The sequence below is a fragment of the Passer montanus genome, unplaced genomic scaffold (genome assembly GCF_014805655.1).
Source record: "Passer montanus isolate IOZ18808 unplaced genomic scaffold, ASM1480565v1 scaffold11, whole genome shotgun sequence".
Lineage (NCBI taxonomy): Eukaryota > Metazoa > Chordata > Aves > Passeriformes > Passeridae > Passer > Passer montanus.
Genome location: NW_024357613.1, coordinates 17493881 through 17520179, shown reverse-complemented (window position 1 = coordinate 17520179; position 26299 = coordinate 17493881). Strand labels below are relative to the sequence as shown.

Below are 26299 nucleotides of genomic sequence, written 5' to 3'. Positions count from 1 at the left end.
AGAAGCAATATTAGTGTCTTGTTCTATGCTAGAGCTTTATTTCTTAAAATGCCCAGGTTTGACAGTACAAGTGCAAGAGATTCTCAAACTGCAGTCAAATCGTCTTCCTCAGTTTCTAATTCTGCTTTTTTTTTAAATCCATAAACATTAATGCAACTGTATGGAGTCAGATTTTCTTTCTTTCAGTCTCATCTAACCCCATTGAGTTTCCTGGAGTGATTGACCCTGTGTCTGCATGCAGGGGTATTGCTGTCCCTTGGTCATTATGGCTGTTTTTTCTGCAACAAATATTGCATGAATAATGGCAAATAAAATAATACAGCCATTCAGCTCTGCAGTTTTTTTGCATGAGTAGTTTCAGCAGTCTTTAAAAAGCTGAATATGCTTCTGGATCATAAGCACTGTGTTTATTAGGTAGACAGTGCTTAGCTTGAATGTGTGTTTTAATGCTGTAGTAAGAGTGGGACTGTAACAGTGACATTCCTATAACTTTTAGATGTTACATTTGGTAAAGTCCAGGCTGCTAACGGCTCTGTATGAACTTATGAAACTTTTTGAACTTTCTCACTTGGAAGTGGTGACAATTTCTCAGAGCAAACCAGCTGCTCTCCTGCTGCACTATCTGCATTAGGATAGCTGAGTGGTGAAGAAATTAAACAGGAAGAGCTGTGATGGTTTCATGGGATAAGTGATACTGGTGAGTTTGCCCACAGAGGTAAGAGGCACGTTAGAATGGCCATACTGGTTAAGACCAAAGGAAGAGGCACTGACACGTTGTGAGGTGTTGTCACCACCCTTCTACTGTCTCCAGTCAAACTGTCACTTTGCCAGCTGAGCTTGAGCAGAAGGCACTGATTCCTTCAGTACTAAGTATATCTCAACATGTAAATGCTTTTTAATACAAGACATGCACAGTTTCTTTCTAAATTCCTCAGCAATGCCTTTTTTAGTACTATTATGTGTTGTTTGCTTTGTTCTCTGGTTTCTCATTTTTACCTCAGAAAGGATATCGGTCATTTGGGAGGAACTGTGGGAAGCTGGAATGTAAATTCCTTATTGTAGATATTGCACATTTTTGACTCACAGTTCTTCAGTTGTGTAAGGAAAAAGTCTGCTTGTGGGCTGTAGTTATTTTAAAAAACCACCAACAAATAGAAGTATATGAAAATAAAGTTTTCCAATAATCTACATTAGGAAATCTTCCAGGAAGATGAAAAATTGCATTTTATACAAGTTATTTAATGAGCTCATTTATATGCTTGCAGAAAACCTTCCCTAAGTAAAATGTTAACTTGAAAATGACTGTTCCTGCTGGTGAAAAGGCACCAGATAAGAGCCCTGGGAATACACTGCAGCCCACACCACTTTGCTGGTGTGTCTCTTCTCTGATGTGATGAGCAGGGACACTTTCTAGACAAGGTGTGGGACATCTTTGCAACAGCCTGCACAGGCTTGTGAGGATGATGCCAGGTACTATGTGCTTGATAATAGATTATAGGAAGGAATTGGAATTAAGACAACTTGTATAGAGGGAAAAGGTATCTGCTACATGTGAACAACTTTCCAGTCTAAGTTCCTGTGTGAGGTCTGTAAGTGAAACCTTTGTCTTGGCCAAGTCTGAATTTTATTATGATTCTTATAATAAAATTTGTTGTGGTTTTGCTTCTCCTGGACTGGTGTCATGGACCTATAGGAAAATACTAAGTCATTAAAAATGCATTGCCCCTCATGGACCTGAGGAAAGCTCTAAGTATATTGCCTGAGGGCTGGAAAGCAGAAAGTAAATAACTAGAACCATAACATGATGAAAAGAAATTTTAAAAATTAACTTCATGTGTTTCTGAATCATTTTGGGAGATTGGTTTTACCATACTGCCTGGAAGCTCTTGTCATGGACTATAACTCTTCTGAGTGGGGGTTTTCACATGCGTAGAAAAAAAGGTGATCTTTGTGACAGGGGCAGCCTGCACTGTGGCTATTAGGCAAATAATAGAACAATAAGAACAGACAGGAGAGTCTGTATTGCCTAGCCTGTTAAGTAAAAGTTTTAACATGCTTTTGACATATCTAATTTTTGTCCAGATCTTTGCAGGAATCAAGGTGAAGGAGAGTTTTAAGGAGGGTAATGTGATAATGGTGATGTTCCTAATGCTCCCATGCTAGAGGCAACAAATCCTCAAAGACCAGATTGGATGGGACTTCGAGCAGTCTGGTCTAGTGAAAGGTGTCCCAGCCCATGGCAGGGGGCTTGGAACTAGGTGATCTTTAAGGTCCATTCCAACCCAAACCATTCTGTGATTCTTGCTTGAAAGTTTAACTTGAGCAGAAGCATCTCAGTACTGAATGAGAAATCATAGGCAGGATGGAAATAGGCTGTCAAAATCTTTGAAGGTGAAGATAAGCCATTTATGTTTTATGCAGTAGAAAAGCAGATTCATTGGAGGAATACAAAGAGAGAGGTAAAATAAATTAAATTATATTTGTTGCAGAACTGTGATTAGACTATCAGACTGACAGGCTTGCACTGGCAAGGAAAGAAATTGAGGGATGAGCTGGTGAGAGCTGAATGTTTAAGCTGGAAAGATATGAAATCAGCTAAACCTATGTGATTTTTGTTTTGGTCGGTTTTTTTTGGTGGTTTTTTTTGGTTTTTTTGTTTGGTTTTTTTGTTTGGTTTCATTTTAATTTGCAAAATTACCCCCACAACTTACACAAGAGTTTAGGTGAAGGTCTAAGTAGGTCTGACTCCAGTGTGTAGCACAGTGGTTATTGGTCCTAAGTGCAAAACAGAATGGAGAGGGTGGTGAGTTGTGCTCGAGGTAGAAGGAAATTTCTGTTTCAATTTTAGAAGTTTGGTGTATAGATCACCCTGGACAGGAGTCAGTATCTATGCCAAACACTTCAGTTTGAAGAGGAGACAAATGTGAGGTAGAGAGACAGACCTGTGAGTTACAACCATGGTGAGATTTGTGTTTGCACCAATAAAACAGGGAGGAAGAAGAGATCTTGGCATGTGGAGAAGGAAGGGCTGATGCCCAGCTGGATTAAGGTGATTGCTGTTGAGGTGAAAAATGTTGAGAGAAAATGGAGTTGATATGTAGTTGTGTGTTGAGTGAACAGGGAAGAATGAAGAAAACTTCAGGCCAGGTAAAATCTAAAATTTTGAGGAATATTTATTGTTTTTATTGTAGGATATAGAACATACTATATGTCTGTAATTACTATTTTGATATATTTATTTTAAAATGTATAGGAATGAGAGACAGGACCTACAGGAAATGTGATTAGGGCAAGGTAAAGTCACAGAAAAGTGACAATTTGGACAGTAGCAAACAGCAAAGGGACCAGAAACAGTCAGTATGTGCAGCAGAAAATGTGGATATGGAAGCTGCTAACTCTACCATTTGAAGTCCTTTGATTAATGCTTGTATTTCTTTTACAGAAGCATGGCCTCTTTTACCTCTAAAGATCAGTTGATTCATCATATTGCTACCTGTTTCACAGCTTACAGAAACCATGTCTTGCTTGCCTTTGGTTCTTAAAACAACAGTTCACACTGAATAAAAAAAAAATACTATAATAGCATTAATACAGAAATATTAACATCCAAATTCACTTATTTTGCAATATGAATACATCCTGCAGTTATTTAATCTTTATGAAATAACCAAACCAAGTATTGCCCATGCTAAAAAAGCAGCACACCCCCAAACATTTAAAAATATCCTGGACTTCAAATAGACTAACACAGTAACATTGCTACATCAAGAACTTGGGAGCTTGAAGAGTTAGATATGTCATTACTATTCAACCTTAACTTGTCCTGCCCGCACAGAGGATAAAAATATTAATAATGGATTTATATGTCATGGGATGATTAATGAAGTAACCAGAAAATATATCTAGACTTCTCCACTCAACTTCAGCTGCTTTTCTTGTCAACACATGCTAGAGTCCCCATAAACCCCTCATTTCTCTTTATTGAGACAAAACTATCCACAGCAACTTGCTAAAATGGGCCTGTCTTGACTTTGCTGTCAAGTGTGTATTCCCAAAAGCCGGGACAAGTTGACAGCGTTTCCCAGCTGAGGTGCTGGTGGGGCTGAGGGCAAAGCCAGGCTCCCTCTGGAAGCATCTCCATGAGATAGATGGGTGCTGCAGTGCTGGCACACCAACAAGGCATCTGGTGCAACTGAGGTAATTCCAGCTTTACAGAGCAGCTGAACAACGTTTTTCAGGTCACAGCTTCAACGTGGATGCTTAAAGATCACCAAGAGGTTTTTAGCTCTAGCTGTTGCCTTCGTGGGCATATGCAATATTGCTGTTTGCATTTTAAATTATTTATTTATCGTAAAAAAAGAATGCTAAGAACAGGCGTTGGTAAAACGCCTGCTTATCTTATGGAAAAACTTGTCTGAGCTCTGTGTGGTGATGTGTTTGTGTGGTGGGTGAAGAGGACAAAGTACTGCGTTTTACTAAGCTTTTTTCAGACATGCGGTAGCTGCTGGTGGATAGTTACTTAAGGCTGTGTCACTTAGAAGGCGGCACTTTTTCGACTAACATGAACTCATGACAGGGCATAATATTTTTATAACATTACATCAGGTGTTTAATTTCGAGATTGAACCATTTGAATTGAACTAGGAGAGTGAAAATACGATCTGTATTGCCATCTACTGGATTTCTAAGGAAGTACAAAATATAATTTCACTACATTTAAAGTCGTTTAGAATGTAACTCTGCATGCAAGAGACACAAATCTTAATAAATCTTTTATAAAATCTGTGCATACAGAGTATATATATATGCAAATGTGCTATTTTGAAGCTTTCTACTCTTCAGCATATATGTGCAAATAATTTTGATAGGTATTTGAAACAGCAAAATAAAATTTAATACATGAATTTAAAATAGCAAAAGAAGCAATAATATAGTCTGTTAAAAAATTGCAGCTTTCGAAAATTCAAATAATAAGAAAATAAATATACATTTTGGTCCAGCTCCAAAGAATCCAACAACATACATGATAATTTCTCTGTGTTTATGTAACACTTTTTGATCAGTCAGTGTTATAAATGGCCTCAATGTTCATTGTTTGTCCTCCTAATTATATCAGTAAGCTGTCTGAAAGCTTTAACATATGTAAGGTATTTATCACAAGTGTTCTCCAAGGCTTACAGTTTTTGCTAAGTGTATGAAGATGTGAGTAAAGCTTTGAAGAATTTCCTATCAGTAATTTTTTACTCATTTACACTGTCAAAGTAAAATAATGAATATTCAAATGAAAATATGGTACATATATAACACAGCTGAAGCAGGGTTTTGGTGAAATACCTTTGAAAAAAAAGGGAGAAGGAAGCCATCATGTTTTCTTGGAGAAAAAACCAGCAGCAAACTAAACATATGTTGGGTTCTATGTATATTGTAAAAGTGAGCGGGTTAAGTCTTTCCCTGTAGACGTGCAAAGTGTTTATTGGCTTTTGTACACTGTGGGTGGTGATGCTGACCCCTCACAGGTGCAGTAAAGTCCCGAGCCTGATGCCCCTCTCCAAGCTGCTCAGTTTTTCCAGTATTTTAGCAACAGAAGAGAGCAGTTTAGTCATAGGAGATGTGATGTGCCCAAAGATTCTCCCATGGTGGGATCTTTTTTTGTTCACGCATATGTGCCATGCCTGTGAGTGTGAAATAGCAGCGCCCTCCCCACATACGTCAGCTCGTGTGGATGCAGCTCTTTTGTTCAGAGTGTTGGGAGGTCTCCACAAGTGAAGTGCTGCAGTAATGTCTCAGAGTAAGCTAATCTTGCAAGTGCCCTTCACTTCACTAGCAGAACCAGATAAATGTTGGGGTGCGTGATGAAAATCATATGGGTGTATGCATATACCCCTCTTACACTGTGGTCTGGTTGCTCTTTCTGTTAGAGGGCATTGAATTGGTGTCTGCTTCAAGGGTCTGCTCAGACATTATATCATATGCTCTTATTAGGTCTCTAGTCTAACCTTTAGGTGCTTGTCTATGTTAAGGAATATTTAATAGTTTAAAATTTTTCTTGCATCTGCTGAAAATGTTCTCAATAGCCTGGAAGTTAAGGAGCAAATCAAAACCTACCATCTGGATTTTAGTTCTTGCTTAATGCTTAAAGTACTTCTATATATGGCAAAACCATTGAGAAGGATTCTCTGCCACCATTATAGAAGAGCCAGAGATACAGAGATCCAGCTTTTTCCTCAAAAAAGTAGGAAAGGTGGTTAAAAAAAGAGCCAATTGAACCATACCTGCTGTGAGCAGGGCAAGATTCTTTCTGCTCTGTGAAATGTGCAGTCATTTTCTCCAGTTCCGTTCTTGCTGTAGATAAAATGTCAGCATTTCCTCAGTAGTGCCGTGTATGATATGAAAGATAAAGATTTCAAACCCCTCATAGTAAAATGTGTCTTACATGGATTCAGAAATTAACAAATCTATAAACAAGTGGTGCTTGTTTATAAAGAACTTCAATCTCATCTCACTTAAGTTTTGCCCAGTTTGTAGCATGTTCACCTACCCCTTGGTGCACACAGAAGGGCAAAAACATAATTGTGTTAATACTCTTCCTGAGCTTTGTTTGAGACAAAAAAAGTTCAAATGTAGGTGGTCTAATTGGAAAAGAACAGCAAGAGGGGCAGTGCCTGCTGTTATCTTCCCTTTCCATGTTAGTGAACAGCCAGGGCTTTTGGTTTTACTTTAGTGTAGGAGAACTGAATTTAGTTTCCATGGTTTCATTTTTTAATAGAACATTTGATGTAATAAGAAATTTACCTACAGACCTCTCCATTATTTAATTGCATTTTTTAAGCTGGTTATTATAAAAATTCCTGAATGTCTTCTGTTGTTTTTATGCATTATAAGTGAGAAGCTGTGTAAGATAAGTTAATTTATATGTGTAATCCAGTTATATGGCAAAAAGTATTAAGTTTCTCCAGTATTTTGCCTAATTCTTTGACCTACTTTTCTCATCTTACTCAATACTGCAAAGGTTTTTAAGCAGGTTAGTAAAAAATAAGACAAACCCTCTTGCTGCTCCTGCCAAGCTTTTGATTTGCATAAAGCATTAAGTATAATGCATCATGTTTGTAGTTAGGGATAATAGATTATTTAGTTGCTTAGCTTTTGCTGTTGCATTCTCACTAGAATGCACCCATGTGATGTTACTGGTTTTAGTGTGAGAGCTGGTTGAAATCCAATTTACAAGCAATAATATTCCTGTCCAACTGAATTATGTGTGTTTTACCACAATTCCTGTGAGTTAAGTTGAACTGTAATTTTTTAGGATTGAATATCACGTTAAAGTAAAAATATCCACCCCACCAAAAAAGTATTTCATACAAAGAACACAGATCATTTACACCTTAAAACTCCAGACAAGTTCTCCACACACACACACACACACGTGCGCCCACAGAAACATGGAATTGTGTCACTAAAAATACACTGGTTAAATGGTGTGAGTCAGTGCTAATTAAGGAAGTAGGTAGCTCAGAGCAGAGGATAAAGGATATCACCAAGACTGCTATAGACAATACACCTACTGTTTCAAATTATTAAACTCAAGATTGCTTCTTTCTATTCACAATCTGTGTAGTCGCTCATGATTTTTAAACTTTATATGGAGATGTATATTTGAAGAAACATCTGGAAAAGCCTGGGTTCTACATGGCATTGTGCAAAGACCAAGTTTTGCCCTTCTGGAATCTCCTCCTTAGGCTGTCTCAGGTCTTTTTGAGCTGTGATTAGGAGGTGAGTCTGTTGTGCAGCAGCATGCTTCTCCAGATGGTGGGCATAGGGTCAGGGTGTTTGTTGTTTGTGGCAGCTGGAGGAGAAGTGCTGCTTCTTTCAACACTGGTCTTCATCCTAGGAACCTCTAATGCTAAGCTGGAAGAAATATCTGTAATGAGGGGTAGCAAGCATTAAGTAGTCTCTCATCTTTAACAAGAGAAAACACAACAGATTGTTAATATATACATTTGAAATAAAAAGATGTTGTCATGTTCTTGTAAGGTCATTGTGAACCATGTTTTGAAATATTTGTTACATATGTTAGTAATCTAGATTTTGAAAGTACTGAAACTGGAGATTGATTTACGTATTTTGGTTACACCTGATGCATATATTAAGTTGGTTAAAAATATGCAAATTTGATCACACAATTATTTCTTTTATTTGGTGCATGGTAGGTAATTTTGTTTGGTATATGCATTTGGATCAGTTTCTGGTCAATTGAAATTACTTGCTTGTAGTTTTTGGAGTAAACCTTCAAGAATAATTTTCCTTTACATTTCCCTACGCGATCTTCCTAAGCTGGAAGAAATATCTGTAATGAGGGGTAGCAAGCATTAAGTAGTCTCTCATCTTTAACAAGAGAAAACACAACAGATTGTTAATATATACATTTGAAATAAAAAGATGTTGTCATGTTCTTGTAAGGTCATTGTGAACCATGTTTTGAAATATTTGTTACATATGTTAGTAATCTAGATTTTGAAAGTACTGAAACTGGAGATTGATTTACGTATTTTGGTTACACCTGATGTATATATTAAGTTGGTTAAAAAGATGCAAATTTGATCACACAATTATTTCTTTTATTTGGTGCATGGTAGGTAATTTTGTTTGGTATATGCATTTGGATCAGTTTCTGGTCAATTGAAATTACTTGCTTGTAGTTTTTGAAGTAAACCTTCAAGAATAATTTTCTTTTACATTTCCCTACGTGATCTTGTGTGCAGCGTGTATTTGATATGAGGTACATGTAGTATTGTGAACAGGCCCAGAATATTAGGTGGAGTTGCAAACTGAAAGAACTACAGAGTAGTAATCTTTCCTCCTATTCGTGCTATATAAACTTTTTTCTCATCTATGCAGGAGGTTGCATCAACAATTTGAAAGCTATAAAGAGCAAGTAAGAAAGATAGGGGAAGAAGCCCGCCGTTACCAGGGAGAGCACAAGGATGATGCCCCAACATGTGGAATCTGTCATAAAACAAAGTTTGCAGATGGTTGTGGCCATTTATGCTCTTATTGCCGGACCAAGTTCTGTGCTCGGTGTGGAGGTCGTGTCTCTCTGCGATCAAACAATGTAAGTCTTCTGATGTGTACTCTTAAGAAAAAGCCTCCATGACATTGTCATGCTGCAGGTTATTCACTTTAAGTTTGGCATTTCATGCTTCATTTAACTGAAGTGTTTCATTCATTGCTTCATTATGATGTGTGTATCATACGCGTAAATCAATGTAAAATCATACAAGTAAAACAAATGTATTTAATGATTGCCAAGGTACTTGGGGATCACAGAATTAATTAAAGCAAAAGAATAAGGGTACCTAGTTCTGTGGAGTGAAAGCTTGTAGAAAATATACTTGTTTTTGATAGAATAAAAGAAGAAACACTTTTGCTCAGGTACAACTCCACATTAATAAATTCATATTGAAGCCTTATTTAATATTACATTTTTATTTTCTTAGAGCTTAATATAAACATTTATAGATTGCTTTTACATGAAATCAGTCCATTTTTTTGGTGTAAAAAAACCCCAAAAACAACACTTTTCTTAGCACAGAAAAGTGTTATGCCAATTTATTTAAAATTTAAAGAATAAAACTTCAGATTAGTCTGGATTAAGCATCGTGCTTTCCGGTAAGTGAATTGAATGGTTCTCCTTCTGATCTGCATGAGTTAGCTGCAGCAGCTTTCCACAAATCCAGATGTTATCCAAGAGTACCCTCTGGTCAGTCAGTCCCTTCCAAACCTCTGACTGCTCCTGCAGTTTATTACATGAACAGTCTCATTTTCTGTCATGAGATGAGGCAACTTTCTCATGTGGCTTTAAGATGCCAGGCTTTTGTAGGGTAAATTTATAGGTGCTCTTGGTATCAACACAAATTCACTTAAAAGTGAACATGGATTGTAGAGCAGATAATTGTGTTCACAAGGGAACAAGTTTGTTGCATTTTCACTTTCTTTAAGATGGACATCAGCAGAATAGGCCTTCTGAAATTTTGTGTAAACCAAAAGTAACCCCTCAGAAAGATGCATTTCATGGTTATTTTAGAGGTTTTCCATAGCCTCGATGTACCTGTGAGTCAATTAAATTAAATTCACATGCTGAAGAAAACTACATAGGTGAACTGAATGAAAATGTGCATGTATTAATATTAGTAAAAATAGATGCATTCCATTGTGTCACCTGTAGATGGTGTCATCAGAGCAAGTCTCTGAAAATATACTTTATTTTGATGTATTACATTATTCTATTAATGAGTGCATGTGATACAGCTTAACTTTATTCAGAAAAAATTTGAATATATATTTTAACCATTTTTCAGTCCCTATTTCAAGCCACAGAAATGGAAGAGTGTCATTTCATTTGTAACTTGCATTTTGTTTCTTATATTGTTTATGCTTCTGTGAGTCAGGGTGGGAAAACATGTTTTCAACATATGCTGTAATGTAATATTTTTATTTAAAACTCTTTCTTTCCCTTAATTTTGTGTTTTTGTCTTTTCATAGAGAGTTATTAGAATTGCATTTCTTTGAAATCTGTCTATTAATACTTGCCTATTTTATTCTTTATCTCTTCTTTTTTCTTTTCTCTTTTTACTCTGCTTCCTTGGATGCTTTCCCAAAGGAGGACAAAGTGGTTAGAATCCATGCTTTTTATAATTTATTGTTATAATATTGTTAGTTAACTGGGATGCATATTAATGTGAAAAACTGAACTGAAATTTCATAATCATCCACAGGGGAGGGGGGAAAACAGGAATCCTGACACCCAGGCCCTACACATCCCTTAGCTGAACACAGGCCTTAAAGACAGCTCTACAGGGAAACCCAAGACTGTTGTCAAAATTATGACAATAAAAGAAGTTAAGAACTGAGAATTACTTATAGGCTAAAAAGTAGAGGAGACAAGAAAATTGTAATACAATTTTATTTCATAAATACATCTTTAGTTAACAGTTTTGACGTTTTGCATGCAATGTCCTTTCATCAGCTTCAGGAAATCTAATTTAGTATTTTAATTGTAATTTTTCATTGTTTGCTGTGTTTCACTTCTGACTGCAGCAGATATCTAGGGAATTCTTGTAAAAACAACTTTTTGATTGACATTTTTAATACTATATATAGGCAAACTGGACATAAGTATTGTGAGCAAGGTAGAGTGAATCCTTTTTGAATGCACAGTTAGAATTTCAAAAATCTGCAGAACTTTTAGGATCAAGTACAGGCATATTCACCAGTATTGCCTGTGCCTTGCCTCAAATAGGTGAGGGTAGCTCCCTGTTCATCTCTGCACCCTGTGCATGGCATCAGGTGTGGCAGTGCTTGAGCAGAACAGTGCACATGCATTTACCATCTCTTCTGGAGCAGCTCTGCAAAAAGTGGTACTCCAGGTTTTTAATTGGAGTGTTAAGTGTGGAAATGAGCTATCTTTTCTGGCACCTCAGCTGAAACAAGTGTAAATTATTTACAATCCAGTGTAGTTTTTGATGCTTTCTTTGTTGAGTTATGCTTCTGATATGATGTTATGCCCCCATTTAAATACTAGCATACCTGTAACCTGAAATTTCGTACTGTTCCGTTCCCAGAGGTTTATTTTGATCACATTTGAGTATTGCAGTAGGTTTTTAATAGGTCAGTATTAGTGCTACTCTGAAGATGTATTCTGAAGACATATCTGACTTGTTTGGATTGTCCTAAATTCAATTAAATACATCCTTATCATGTGCACTTGTCTTAGTTCAGGTTTTCCTAAAGGTTTAGATTAGTTTAGGTGTTGAACTCCAGGCTTCCACATGCCAAGAAAATGCCATAATAGTAATGTGTGAAAATAAATTCTATATGGTGTGCTAAAGCTGAGCTACTTCTCTTTAACAGCTGAAAACTTAATGATAATAACTACTCCTGAATGTGTGAGAAACATGGGGATCACTTCTTTAAAACACCATTGCTTTTGTAGTGTCTCTCTTTAAAAGTTAATGTAGTATATAGAATTAATTCATTTCAAAATATTAATACATACCTAAAAATATCATGTTTTAGTACAATTGCTATAATTAGAACAGCATGAGCAACATTTCTTAATTATTTTCAATGGCTCAACATTCCTGACTAATTACATATGGCAAGTTTCATATCAGTAAAAACTTTTAAAACATATTTATCGCTTAGTGTCCGCATGAATTTTTTCCCGCAAGAAATTATACTGACACAAAACACATGCACCAGGTTTCTTCAAGTTAAGGGTGCATCATTTGGAAAGGATGCTGGAGTGTGAATTACCAAAGTGTCAGCTCAGGAGAAGTCAAGTGTTAACCTACATTCAAGGTGTTTCCTGAAGAGTTGGAGAATTGATGATACCTCACCTGGGGTGTTGTTTCCCATACATTACCCATCTTTGACAAATACAAACTGTGACAGGCACAAAAAAAGTCAATCAGAGGATGATTCAGGAAATGGAGAGCTGCTCATGTGAGAGAAAGCTAGAGATATTAAGGGGACAAGACCTAAAGCAATTATAGTTGATACCTGGAAGTATGGAATTGATGTGTAGAAATGCAGAAAATTTAAATAATAAGAATAGAGGACAGTGAATACATGAGAGCAAATGTGTACAACTTGGTCCTAAACACTCCTTGCTTGAAAAAAGATGTTTAAAAGTGTTAAAGCCTTGAGAATTTTTTTCATGTGGCTTATTGGAAAGAAAAAGAGCCCAATAAAACTTTAAAGGCTAAATTTAATGAGGTTAGGAAAGGATTTATGTGATGTGGTTGCTTGTGGCTGTAGGGCAATGTACAAGGTCCCTAAGAGGCCCTTGCAGTTCTTGATTGTAGCTAAATATTTTAAAAATGTAATGCTTTGAAGCTGTTCTTGACCTTTTCATGTATGTGTCAAATATTTCTTAAGGATTTTTTCAAATATATATAGCAGAACTTAATATGTTCTCTCCTCATTTAAAATCATAAAGGACATCCCAAAACACCTTGTAGTGAGAGTTAGTAGGCATCCTAGGCTGATCAAGAAATTACTCCATTACACTTCCAAAATTAATTGGCAATAACTGGCATATTCTAGTGGCTAATGAGTTACATGAATTTCAGTGATTCTTGTTCTAAAATGTCAAAATGCATACTCAAATACATTTCTGAAGTTCTTTCATGTTTTTTGAGTATTGGTTAGTTCTTTGTACTTCTGACCTGAGTTGCTCTCCTTTCATATAGTTCCAGGCAGACCACATTTAATGGGTTTAGTTCAATTTTGTGCAAGATAACATTTCAGAAGGAAGTCAGGTAGGGTTTTGTTTGGTTTTTTTTTGTTTTTTTTTTTTGAGAGAAAGTTCACACTTCTATTTTGGCAGAATATTCTAGGTGGTTTTAGTTCCTTATAGAGGGCCTACACTTCCATTACAAATCCTTTTACTTGTACACCAAGATTTTAATTGCCAAAATGGTAGTGGGTTTAAGTTACTTCCCTCTGTTCCATTCACTCTCCCCTGTGATGTGAAATATTTTGGTTTTTAGGGCAGTGGATAAGTCAGCAAAATGCCCAACTAGTTGTTGTCCATGGTTTGGTAAGGGATAGGAAGGGCCCAACCTCAGTCCTCCTGATGGCGTGGCTGCCACTGCTTTCTCTGTTCTTCCCTGCCAAGGTACCACAACCTTGTAAAGCAGAAAAATGACTGAAAATACAACTTCTTTTCTTTTCTCATTCCTGTAAAACTTTTTTACAGTGTTTGGTTAGGTTTAATACATTAAAATACGTATTTCCTTTGTGATCACCTGATATGTGTTCCATTCTCCTTACAGAAAAGGAGATATATTTTAGGGTACAAAAATGAATGAGAAAAAGTAGTTTCTTTGGATCAAAATTCAAGTATTTTGTGAGGTGCTGTGGGTGTATTGAACTAAGTGAAATATGTATGACATTGACAAAATTAGGTGGAAGATCCATATTCCAGATTAAGCCGTATAATTATCCATAGCAATCAGTCTACCATTGTAGAGGTTTCATTTGGATTACAATTTTTTATCAAATTTCAAACGAAAAAAATTGGGAGCAAATGATAAAAGTAAATGTCACAATTTTCCTGTGTTTTGCAGAGTAGAGCAGCTTGCTTTCTCTTTTTTCTATTTACATACATGAAGGACAACTGGTGGGAAATCCGGATGTAAAATACATTATAAATATATAAGAATTTATGTCACTGAACTTAGTAGTATGTGGTTGCAGAAAATAATGCTGGTAATCAGTGCAGAAGAGACTCCTATTTCTGATCTGGCTTTGACTGAGATTGTTTTCATTTTAGTATAATGTCAGTGCTTTATACTTGGAAAGAAAGACAACTTGGAAACATTTGCTTAATAATATGTCAGGTGGCTTTTTAAGGGAGTTTGTCATTTAGCTCCTTTAAATTATGCTTAAAATTTGCTTACATAATGGCTTGCTAATTTAAGCCTTACCAACTTGAGTACATATGCCATGCAATTCAGCTGTGTACTAATGCTTTAACAGAAGCTGGTAATATTGTCAGAACAAAATGTCTGGATTGTCAGGATTTTTTTTTTACATTGCTTGAACAGAACTCCTAGGTCAAATTGTCCAATAAAAGGCTAATTTCTGTATGCTCTAACACAGCTGTAGAACAAAACCAAAAATTTATGTCCAACAGAAGGACATAAATTACATAGCAAATTGCAAATTGATAGCAGATACATTTTCTGTCTGTGGCATTCAACATAATTTGTTTCCCAAAAGATATGGAATTTACATGCATCGCAAAAGAAGCACTGCTTTTCAGTAATGCCTCCCTAGAACTGCTGTTTCAAGCAGGGAAAAAAAAAAAGATTAGCAAGAAATTGAGGAATTTCAAGTAAGGTGGGGTTCACTGCCCTCTGCTTCTGGGAAGTTAGTTTGCTTTCAAACAAATGTAAGTGTATAAAATTTTTAAGGAAATCCTTAAAATTAGTTTGCTCTTCGCCAAGTTTGCAGAGGAAACATGTTTGCCTTAAAATAAAATTTTATAGGGTCCAGCTAGCAAAAATTATTGGTTCCTTGTTATATTTAAAAATTTTAAAAAAGAGAAGGGAGATGATGCTAATGCTCTGAAGTTAACCAGATTGGAGTTTCTTCATTTAGTACTGGGACTGTAGAAGAGTCACTAGACACCTGGGTTTTTCTTCCACCATAGCCTTAAATCATCACTAAATCAATAACCACTTGATAAAGCTCTGTGGTTTACCCAGGTTTAGTTTACCTCTTTGCCAAACCCTTAAACTGTGACTTGTCATGTGATGCTACACGTTATGACCAAGAAAATCTATTGCTACTGCAACCCTCTCTCTTTAGCTGTGATAAAGGACTCCTGAATCCTTCATGTCTGTTCTTGCTGTTGTCGTGCTGCCTGGCTAACAGCAATCTGTGGATGTCTGACATAAAAAATAGTGGAAATTCCATTTAGTATAACAGGGCCGAAAAGCCCCGCACTTTTACTCCACCACAGTGTTATTTCTTGCCATGTAATCCTATTTTTACTCTTGTATTTTCAGTATTATTGTTTCAATTTAACCAATTTGAGAATATGGGAATTATTTTGAATGCTAAAGCAATACCTTTGAGTGTAATAATGCCTTCCACTCCAAAAACTTGCACTAAAAAAAAAAATTGTAAAGGTCAATTAGGCATTTCAGGAGAAGCTTTATTCCACCTCCTCTTGCCTAATGTCATGTGTGTCTTATATATATATGTATAAGCATATATTGTACAGATTTTTCATAAGTGAATATACATGCATACCATATAGGTGCATCCTACTACATAGCCTAATACAGGAAGTACGGGGCAACCCAATTTTTTGACCTTTGAAATCTGTTAACAATTCAAGGTATTTGAATCACCTGAGGAGTTATTATTTATGTGCCCATTTTTCTGGACAGAAAAAGATGTTGTGCCGTAGCATCTCAGAAAGACTGAGGTTGGAGGGAGCCTCTGGAGGTCATCCGATCCAATGCCCCCTGCTCAGGCAGTGCTACCTAAGGGAACTTGGTCCTTACAGCTTGGCATATTCATGTGTCTTTTGATTTGCAGGGTAAACAGTGGAAAACTCAAAGCTATTTCATGTCATTTTTGTTACTTGCTTGCTTATTCTAACTATACACATTATAGGCTTACAAAAAATCTCCTTAAGTTCTGTTAGGGAATAGTTCTGTGACTTACAGCTTTGGACAAATTAATTTCAGAATTTTACAGAATCCTTTAGAGAGAACACTAACGTTATGATGATTTTTTTCAGCTCAGTGTTCAGAGAGAAAGAAAAACCAAAGCTACCAAATTAGGGTTAAATTTTTTCATTTCCTTCAATGTAGTATTTTTATCATTTTGACACTCATGATATCACATTCTGTTTAGTCCAATTTAGTTGATGATGTAAAGCTGAGGAGCAAGAGCAGGAGAGCCTTCCAGTGGTTCTCCCAAAAATATTGTGTATCCTACTGGCTCAGTTTCTATCTGAGGTATGTGAGATCACTGTTGAACTCCATTGTGATAAAAGCTGCTTTTCCACATGGGATACAGTGCTGTCAATATTGAGGAGGAACATCTTCCAACCTGACTTGGGTCAATCTCACAGAATACAAGATTTTGAAATTATTTCTCTTTTTGTGTTTTTGTCCAGAAGTATACTTTTGAGTTAGTATTTAGATATTGGCTGAAATTATTTTATTGCACTTTTCTAATAAGTACTGATTTCAGAAAATACACCAATTTAGAAATATTTTTATTCACTTTTTGTCAACTATGATTCATCTATGACCTAAATATCTGTAAGTAAAGAGATGGGATTCAAGGTCTTGTGTAAAGGAAGATAATTTTAGTTAATTAGTTTCAACTGCAGATATATATTGAAAGGACAAGTAAATTAAGCAAGTTATAACAATTGAAATCTCAGATTTTTTTTTATGCAGTGCACCTTAAGAGGAAAGAGAATAATGAAAGAAAATACTAGTGGTGCAACACAGCAGTAAAAAGTAATGAGAAAGGTATATGTGTTCATATACCTAAATATAATCAATATGATCCTGTAGACTGTAAATTTGTAGTAGATTCTGATCTTTGTCTATTCAGGGAATACAGTGTTGAAAATGAGCACGTATGACCTTATAGGTTTAATATGATAATGTATGCATATCTGTTGTAAGGTAAAAGGAAAAAATGATCAGTTTAAACCAGACACAATTCTGATCATCTCTGACTAGTCAGAATATGTATACAATTTTATAAAATCAGAAGTAAAAAAATATAAATCAATTAAAAATTGCTAAAATTGTATCTTTACATGCTTGAAATAAAATCTTCTTTCTACATCTTACTGCTTATAGTTATTAATTGATACAATCTGATTGATTGTAAATGCAATAATAGTATTTGATCACCTTTTGCTTGCAATTGTGCCATCAATAATGTAGATAACTGTAATAATAATGATACATAAAGTTAAAATCCTAGTTTTAAATGGAGCATTTCTTCTTTAATGAGGGCTTCTTTGTAAGAGGAACCTTTTATTCTTATGAACAAATAATTACTACTGAATCATTATTAACATTATCATAAATACTAAGTCTTATAAATATTTAAGGATTATACAGTAAATATTTCAGGTTTATATATTTTTCCAGATTTTTGGGAATAGGGTTGGTTAGCTACAGGTAGGATGTCCGTTTAGCTTGGTCTGTGTAGATGATCATTTTCAAAGCAGAGTCACTCCAGGAATCTGTTTATGGGTCCTTCACTTCTTCATTACTTCAGTGTATTTCCAGTAATGTTACAATCAGTAGAAAGCAAACTCAGCCTCAAATCCCTGCAAAACCTGTAGATAGCAAGCTGCAGTTTCAGCTGTGAGATCACTATAACTATCTGACACTGTTCTTATATCCTTTCAGTGTATTATGCACATTTAATTGTGTTAATTTTCCACAATGTCTTAGTTTTTCAAGTCTTTTAATTAATTATATTAATTGCTTTGAATTTACTGTTACGTCTTGCTAACAAGTTAAATCCAATCTCGCTACTATTAATATTAGACTATTGCCTTTAGGGTGTCTTGTAATCCAAAACTCCTCTGGCATTTTCATTGCCACATCAAATGTGCAATTGTTATTTCTGAATTCAGTTTGCCCTGTTGCATTTCAAATTAAGCCAAAAATTTTCTTTGCAAGGTATTGTGTATTTACTATATTTCTGTTATCTTCATTTCTGAATTGGAATAATTTGTTACTTGTTGGCACTGCAGAAATCCTAGAAGATATTAGAGATCTCTATATACCACATATAATAAACATACTGTTGTTTTTTTGCTATTGAATGCAGAACTCATATAAGCAAATGCATTTCATATCTTAATGAAGAAGATATAGAAAAAGTATCTCCATTCTCTTAAGAATTTAAATTTTAAGAATGTGGTTTCCTATAATATTTAGCTGCCTTTGTTGTGCTACAAACGATCTTTTTTCAGTTTATAAAGAAATCATCTTGACATCTTTATCTTGATGTAATAAAACATCATTTTACAATAAATAACTAATCCAGAGATTGTGACTGGTATAGGTGAATTTAATTTGCACATGCCTGGTTTCTCTGCATGTATTTATTATATCAACATTTTAGGGAATAAGTTAATTTCATTGGGTAGATTTGCAGTTCTTTGAAACTGGTGGTCTGCAGTGTTAGTGGAGGACAATGGGGAATCCTGGGGAGTCCGTCTGCATGAGGGGTGAGTCTGGATATAACCCACTTTTCCAATATGCTTCTGTGTGGCAGGTCTGATCACTGGAAATGAATTTGTAGTGTGCAGTGCTTTGAAGATAGAAATTAAGTAAAAACACCGTTATTACTGTTGACTATCATAAGATGTGTGTACTTGTGTAGAATCAGACAGTTAATATACTCACCCAGCATTTATTCATGTTAGAGGTGGCCTAGCAATGAAGGTGGCATCTGTCAGACAGAACCCTGAATGTCATAATTTTGAGCTATTTTTTGCATGCTTCAGGTAAATGTATCCAAAATTAACACATCTATTTCTGGATGGAGAGCTGCATAACAATGTGCCATCTACTGGCAAACCAAGAGGGTTTGTGTTTTGTCATTTGCAGTTTAAGTTGTGGTGCAAAAAAAAAATAGTGTGGAAGTGTAGAAAAATATTATCTGGAAGCCCTCCTTGGCTATGGAGGGCTAAAGACAAGGGAACACTTTACAAAGACAAACCAGACATGGAAATATTTCACATCATCTAAAGTTTAATTCACCCAGAAGAAAGAAGCCTTGATATCTCTTCTGACTGATACTCCAATGAAAGCTTAATTTTAGAGACTGTGGGCACTTTTTGTTATCTTTGGTTTTTTGGTTTTTTTTTATCCCTCCCTCAAAAACATTGAGGGAGAGCAGAGCAGCAAACATGCAGATGTCCAGGACTGTGTTTAGGCTCAGGAGATTTGAAGAAGCATGTTCTGTGGGATGCCTGAGGGGATATGGTGCACCAGCAGAGCTGACTGCTGATGTCCAAGCAGGGCTCAGTCAGAGCTAGTAGTCCTGTGGCAGCCCCTGATGGGATTTGTTTTTATCTGAGCAATGCACCTTCAGTTTTTTCAGCAGTGATGTGTTTCCTAGATGTACTCGGGTATATTTTATTGCTAGAAGACAGTAAATCTAGCATCATGTCCCTAATTTCAAACTGTGGTAACTGTGAAAAATCTTCTTGTAAAAGGATCCTATGAAATGGAAGATGTATTCTGATCATGCATCATTATTCCCTAGAAGACTTGAACTTTTGGCAAACTAACTGAATCTCCTTGTTCAGCCTCTAAATACACTTGTTCCATGTGGTCACTCACAAACCAGCTGCCAGCTCCCAGGCATGAGAGTGCAGTCATTTAAGCTCAGGCTGGTTTGACAGCCCAGTGTGTGCCCCTGAAGCCAAATGAATTCTTTACTTGATAATTTTTTTTCTTCTTGGATTTGTGTCATTCAGTCTGAATCATTGCAGTGCTCATTCATGTAAGATTCTTCTATGTGATGGGATTTTTACTGTGAGATGTGGGAGTTAGGACTAAGTATGACTCCTAATATTTAAAATGTTCACAGCTGTGTACACTGCTGAGGCAAAACTGTTTGGTTTTAATAGTTACAAAATAACATAGGAATGCTAAATAGAACTAGATTTAGTAAACTGAATTCCTGAGCTATTCTGGTACCACAAAACCAGAGGTATTTTAGCCAAAAAGAGATCTTACTGCAAAGAGAGATTCTGTAAGATTTTTGACCTATTATGCATTATGAGAAAACAACAAGTAGCTAAAAAAATTTCAAGAGAACAAAGTAATTTTGAGGGCTAAATGTAATCTCTGCTCTCTTGCTGTTTCTCTTTTTATCATAAATAACCTTAATCTTCATCCAGGATTAAAATTCGGTGTATTTTTAGCCATGTAATGTCCTAGATAAAAGACACTTCCATCTATGTTTCTATATATTTTGCATTCTGGAGCATTTTAATTTTACTTAAGGAATGGATACTTTCTGTCTATACATCTCCAGTGCTACAGTTAGAGAGGATGTAGGATAGTTTGTCATACAGATACCTAAGGAACATGGTTTTATTAAGCATAACTGAAGATAGAAGTGTATATTTTAAGCAAGGAAATCTATAGAAAAAAACTCTGTAATATTTTGTGAATTTTTTCAAATTCCTTTAATATAAGGACCCATTTACAAGTCAGCCTTCCTATGGAGATAAATCAAATGTCTCTCCAAAACTATGATTATAAAATAATACAAAGTATCTGTGACCAGTTGTTTAATGGCTGGTCAGGGATTAAATGAAAATCTGGACAAAATGTAATCCGAATTTCCTTAAAGAGCAGATAAAATCCAATAATTTTTTTTAATCCAGATTGAGCTTTCCAAAATGCTGTGTGTTATTTATGCTGAAGTTTAATCATGTACTGTGCAGTTTCAGTACTCCAGCTAAAACACCTGTCAAATAACTTACATGCAACAGGTTTATGGAATCCTTGGAGTTAAATGCTAATTTTTCAATAATCTATTACATTTGTTATTAACTTGTTCATAAAAAACAGGCTCCCATAGCAATACACTTTGAAGTGGTGAGTTTTGGGACAGTTATTTGGGATGCTACATTCTAAAAAGTTGAGTATTACTGAGAAGTGCAGATTAATCACAGGGATGAGCAGATGTTGCTGGGACTCTCTGGAAATAGATGACAATTCATGGGAATTATGCTGTGTTGTCATGATTGGAGGAAACTTTTGTATGTTGCTGGGATTTTAATACTGCTAGTGTTACTTTTTCTCTGCAACATGTGGTAAGTGATCACAGCTCATACCTGTGTATGCATCAGCAAAGTTAATCTTCCTACTTTTTCTTCTCTGACCAAATATCTTCTACAAACAGAGAGAGGGCAGTTCAAAGTTCATCAGGAAACTACTCTTAAGACCTTTGTCAGCCTGATAGATTTACCCCTCAGGATTATTTGGATCAGTCCTTTTAGCTGTAAAGAAACCTGCTTTTCTAGACTGTTTCAGGGACTCATCTTACGGCTTTTCTGTATGGGTCAAGAGACCACGGAGGCAGCTTCTTGCCCATGTAAATTTAATGCAGCAGAAAAAGGGAATTAAACTGATGAAGATTTAATCTACTTTATGTTTTTGTTTGGGTTTTTTTTTCCCTAAGCTTTCAGCATAGATATAAACATACTCTTGTGAATGTCCTGTGTTGCAGGTTATACCCCTTCATTCCATACCCCTGATGTTTTCCTAATCAACCAGTGAGTGTTTAGTAGAGCCTAGTGCTGATGTTAGAGGAGCTTACCTCTTGGTCATTTGTGTAGACTATTAAAGAGGAGACTGGTGAAGTGTCCAAAGGAGATTAAGTCAACACATTTACCTGCCAGACTGAGTAGGAACCAGTTCCAGATGAGTAGCCCTCATATTATGAACACCCAGCTCATTATATGTTAGCTGGGTTTATGCTTTTGTAATACTTATGGGGGAAGATCAGCATGCCCCAGAGTGCTTCAGCTTGCTCTGAACTACACGAAATCAGCTCTGCATCTTTCTCAGCTGTGGCTTCTGTTTAGCCAGATAGAGCCCCAAGTCACCAAGTGTCCTGCGAGGTACTGTGGAGTTTTACTGAGGCTCCCAGCAGCTGCCCCAGTCAGGGTGGCTCTCAGGTGATACCCACATTGCACCTTACAGCTCCATGCTCATATTTTGGAGATGTTAGGGCATTGAAGGTGGGAATGAAGGCCAGTGTTGAGGCAGTTGAATTCTACATCAGATTTTCATCAGTTACAGTAGGAAATTGTAGAGCAGCAGTGGTCTGTAGGCACATTTAGAAACCTATATTTAGTTTTGTTTCTGATGAAACTCTACACGTTCAGTCTGAATCTTCTGTGCAAACCTACGTGTTCTCTCCTCTACAGGCAACCTGACAATTCATGCACCAGCTGTTTTTTTTAACCTTTTGTCTCCTACATGAATTGACCTACTTAAAAGAGGGTGTGTGGTCTTACGCAGTCTGTGATATGTGGAAAGTTATGAATATATTCCACTGGAGACAGTTCAATCTGGATTTTTTCCCCTGCATTACAGACAGTCACTGACAAGCAAATGTTGTATATTATTGAAAATTGTACTAACCCACACTTAAATTTTCAATATTTTATTTAGGATATGCTTATTCATGTTAGAAAATTCTTTTCCATTTTTTGAGTATAATTCATAGGCCTATGAGGACCAAAATCTTTTAACTTTCTGACCATGTAATGAGACAGTCATAAATTCTTGTTGAAAATTTGCTATACACAGTTTTCAGATAATGAGAATGGTAGAGTTCAGCTGAGTACTCAGCTTCATAAAGATCAAGTCAGCTAAGGGAATAAAAAGCCTTAATCAAGGGTAGAATGTTTTAGCCTTCTTGAGGGTAAGATGGTGATTGGAGAAAAAACAAGTTGGTCTAGTTGACTTAGGAGAAACTGCTTCTTTTTGCAAAAAGATGACAGGCAGCTAATTAGATAAAAGAGGCAGGTGTGCAGTTAGCCATGCAGCCAAGTCAAGGAGCAAGCCCAATGCTTCCAGCTATGCAAGTTTCAGGCAGGTGTGGCAGGCAGTCTTATGATAACCTAGTGTGTGTTTCTCAGAAACTGTGCTCCTGTTGTAATGCTAGAGAGGGATGTACACCTTCCAAAGTTACTGCAGCAAAAGCTTTATGGAGTGTCAGCATCTGTTGCACACTGCTAGGTTCAGTTCTCTCCAGACCATGTGCCTAAATTTCCAAGTTATCCATTGAAAAGAGAGTTGAAAGCTTGAAAAATCTGGCCCTCTATTTGCAAGGCCCACTGATAAATAGAAATTAATTCTTCAGTGACTGTAGTTGCATGGAAAATAACTTGAATTTTAAGTCTCTTGATATGGAAGTTCATTACTAAGTTAAATTTGATTAAGAAGGCTGTTTAATCTGTCCGTGCTGCTGCTGAAATGCATCCAGATGATTTTTTTTCTCCCATTGAAAATTATGAGGATAAATTTAAGATTCCAAGGCCTGTAGATGGGCTTTCAGTCATTTGTAGAAAGCTGTTATGCAGTTTGTTTCACAAAAACAAGATTTACACATTTCTTCATTTTTAAAGTCTTTTTAGAGAGGCTTCTGTGGTAGATTGACCTTGTCTGGCTCCTGGAGGCTCCAACAGGACAAGGGGAGAAAATAAGATGGAAGAGCTCATGGGCTGACATGAAAACAAGGAGTTGGTTCACCAACTACCACTGTGGGTTAAAGAGACTCAGCTTGGGGATGGTTAATTTAATTTACTGCCAGCTAAAATAGAGTTGGATTGTGAGAAGCAAAGACAAAACCTAAAATACCCGTCTGCTCCTCCTTTCTTCCCAGTCTCAACTTTACTTCACTCCCGACTCCTCTGCCTGGTCCAGCCCCGTGGCACAGGCCATCAGGCAGGGGCTGGGACCAGTCCATAATAGTTCTGCTCCATTGCTCCCTCCTCCTCCAGCTTGGAGTCCTCCATGGGCCATATTTCAGGAAAAATACCTGCTCCCATGTGGTTTCTCCAGGGGCTGCAGCTTCTGTCAGGAAAACCTTCCCCAGCATGATCTTCTCTGCAGGATGTAGGGGAATCCCTTCGCAGGAACTGCAGTACTTCCTCCCCTAAACACCTTCCTCCCCTCTTCCTTCCCTCACCTTGGGGCTGGCAAGGCCCATTTCTTTTTGTAGCTCTGCATATCATGGGATTCAGCTTGCCATGTTCTACTTAATCACCTTCTCTTCTGTGGCCATAAGTACCTGTAGTTACTGCTGTCTTCTGTGAGCTGCTTGGGTTTAATTCATGGATTTATGCATGAAACAATAGCTTGTTTTCAGGGCAATTGATGCAGATTTTTAAAACATTACTTTGAAAGATTTCCTTTTTTCTTTATTTTCTATTCTTTATGCAGTCAGTGGCACATGGATTGCAATTATCCTTATTCACTTGCTTTCATTTCTTTTTTTTTTCTCAACTTCTGTTAATTTTTCTAATTACAATTAAATTTTGAAGCCATATGATGTCAGTTTTTGAGGCAGTGTTACAGGCGTTATTTCCATTATAAGCTAATTTATAATTAAATATTTAGTACAACAATAACATTGCACTTAGCATTCCACTGTTACATTATACATTGTGTAATAAATTAGAATCATACAAAAACAACTTTGTATACACCATGTGGATGAAAACAAGTTAAATGATGATCACAGAGCTAACTGTAAACTCATATCAACATTAAATGGCTGTCTTTCTATTTTAGCCCCAGAAAGATCACATTTGGGGTTTCACTCTTTTAACATTTGCTTTTTAAAGCCACTCTTTCAGAAGTGCTAAATTATGGCTAGAAGAGCTTTCTGATGTGCAACACCTTGTATTACTTGTAAGTTGACTCTGCTCTCAAACCTCATCTGACACGGTGCCCTGTGCCCTTTCAGTCAGTTAAGGCCTTTGGGTTTGTTTGGTAGGAGTCTGCATTTTTAGTGTTTTCTTAGATGATCATTGCCAAATGAAATCTCTAATTTTTGCCATACCTATATTATAAATGTAACTACCACAGTGTTTCTTGGCTAAGAAAATCACCTTTTCCTCCTTGCGTCTATTTTGGTTTTCTTTTTCTGTCCTTTTAAGTATATAATCTCTCCAGCATGTATTTTAACAGTAATTACTATTTCTTAGCAGTATGTCTTACAGAATATCTGAAAGGTATGTACTTTCTCAATATTTTTTCCTTCTTATTTCTGATAGCTTTCTGGACGGCTGACTTTAGCTGCCCAGTAATTTCCTTTTTCAATTTAAATGTCACATATTATTGTATTAAATTAGTGCAAAGAGCTTAGATTCCTGTACTTCAAACAGCAAGGAAAGAGTGCATTGTTCAAGATTAATGTACTCTACAGTGATTCTTAGGCTTCTGTGTAATAAACATTTTGAGATGTCTAAGTTTAGCAAATACCATAAACATTTCAAAAAGAAAAGCTCCTTGTGCTTGCACAGCAAGGGACATGGCATAGTCTCAGCAACCTTTTCAAACAAAATGCTTGGATCTAATTACATAGTAGAGAGGAGGAGAAATACAGATATGTAGATTTAGAAGTTGAAGAGTCATTTCTGGTTTGATTTAATTTGAAGGACAGCCACTAAAATCATACAGAGAACTTGGTACTACAGTATGACTTAGGCAGAGCATGACATTCAGTGCAGATCTTAAACCTTTCAGTTCTCTCATAGTCAGCAAGCAGCAGATTCTTACAAGGGTAGCAATACTCTCATCACCTGTGCTCAGGGTAGAAAAATAGAGGACTCTTCTAGTGGTTGAATGTTAAACTTCAGAATAGGATTGTTTCTTTAAAATAAGCAGGTGGGAAAAAAGTGAAGGATTTGCAAATAAAGGACTGCAGTGCCACATGATTATTACAAAAGCTGCTGGATGTGCTTTGTTTGCATTTAGAGTTTTAGTGTCTCACAAGCAACCTGGATCTGTGTTCTGCTGTGCACTGTGGGTCCTGGTCAGCTCGTTTGTAAGGTGCTTTGTCACAGTGCAGGCTTACACGTGTGTGTAGGCTTGGTAAGGTCTTATGCCAGCTCTGCCTGAAGAGATGTAAAGCTCACCTAAAAGCATTTCTCTTAAAAGACAAAGACAGCCCTGAATCCCCAAATGCCTTCTTT

General features: G+C 36.4%; 1 protein-coding gene across 16 annotated transcripts in view; it reads left to right on the top strand.

Moving 5' to 3' along the window:
* Positions 1–26299, top strand: part of RIMS1 (regulating synaptic membrane exocytosis 1) — a 308204-nt gene that overhangs the window by 105208 nt on the left and 176697 nt on the right. For 15 of the 16 annotated variants that reach the window (XM_039729070.1, XM_039729060.1, XM_039729086.1 and 12 more), the window contains exons 2-3: positions 8896–9109; positions 10658–10669. In XM_039729070.1, the coding sequence (XP_039585004.1) occupies positions 8896–9109; positions 10658–10669 (226 nt within the window). Of the gene's footprint in view, positions 1–8895; positions 9110–10657; positions 10670–26299 lie in introns of those variants that run through there. The other variant, XM_039729022.1, reaches the window with a different exon arrangement.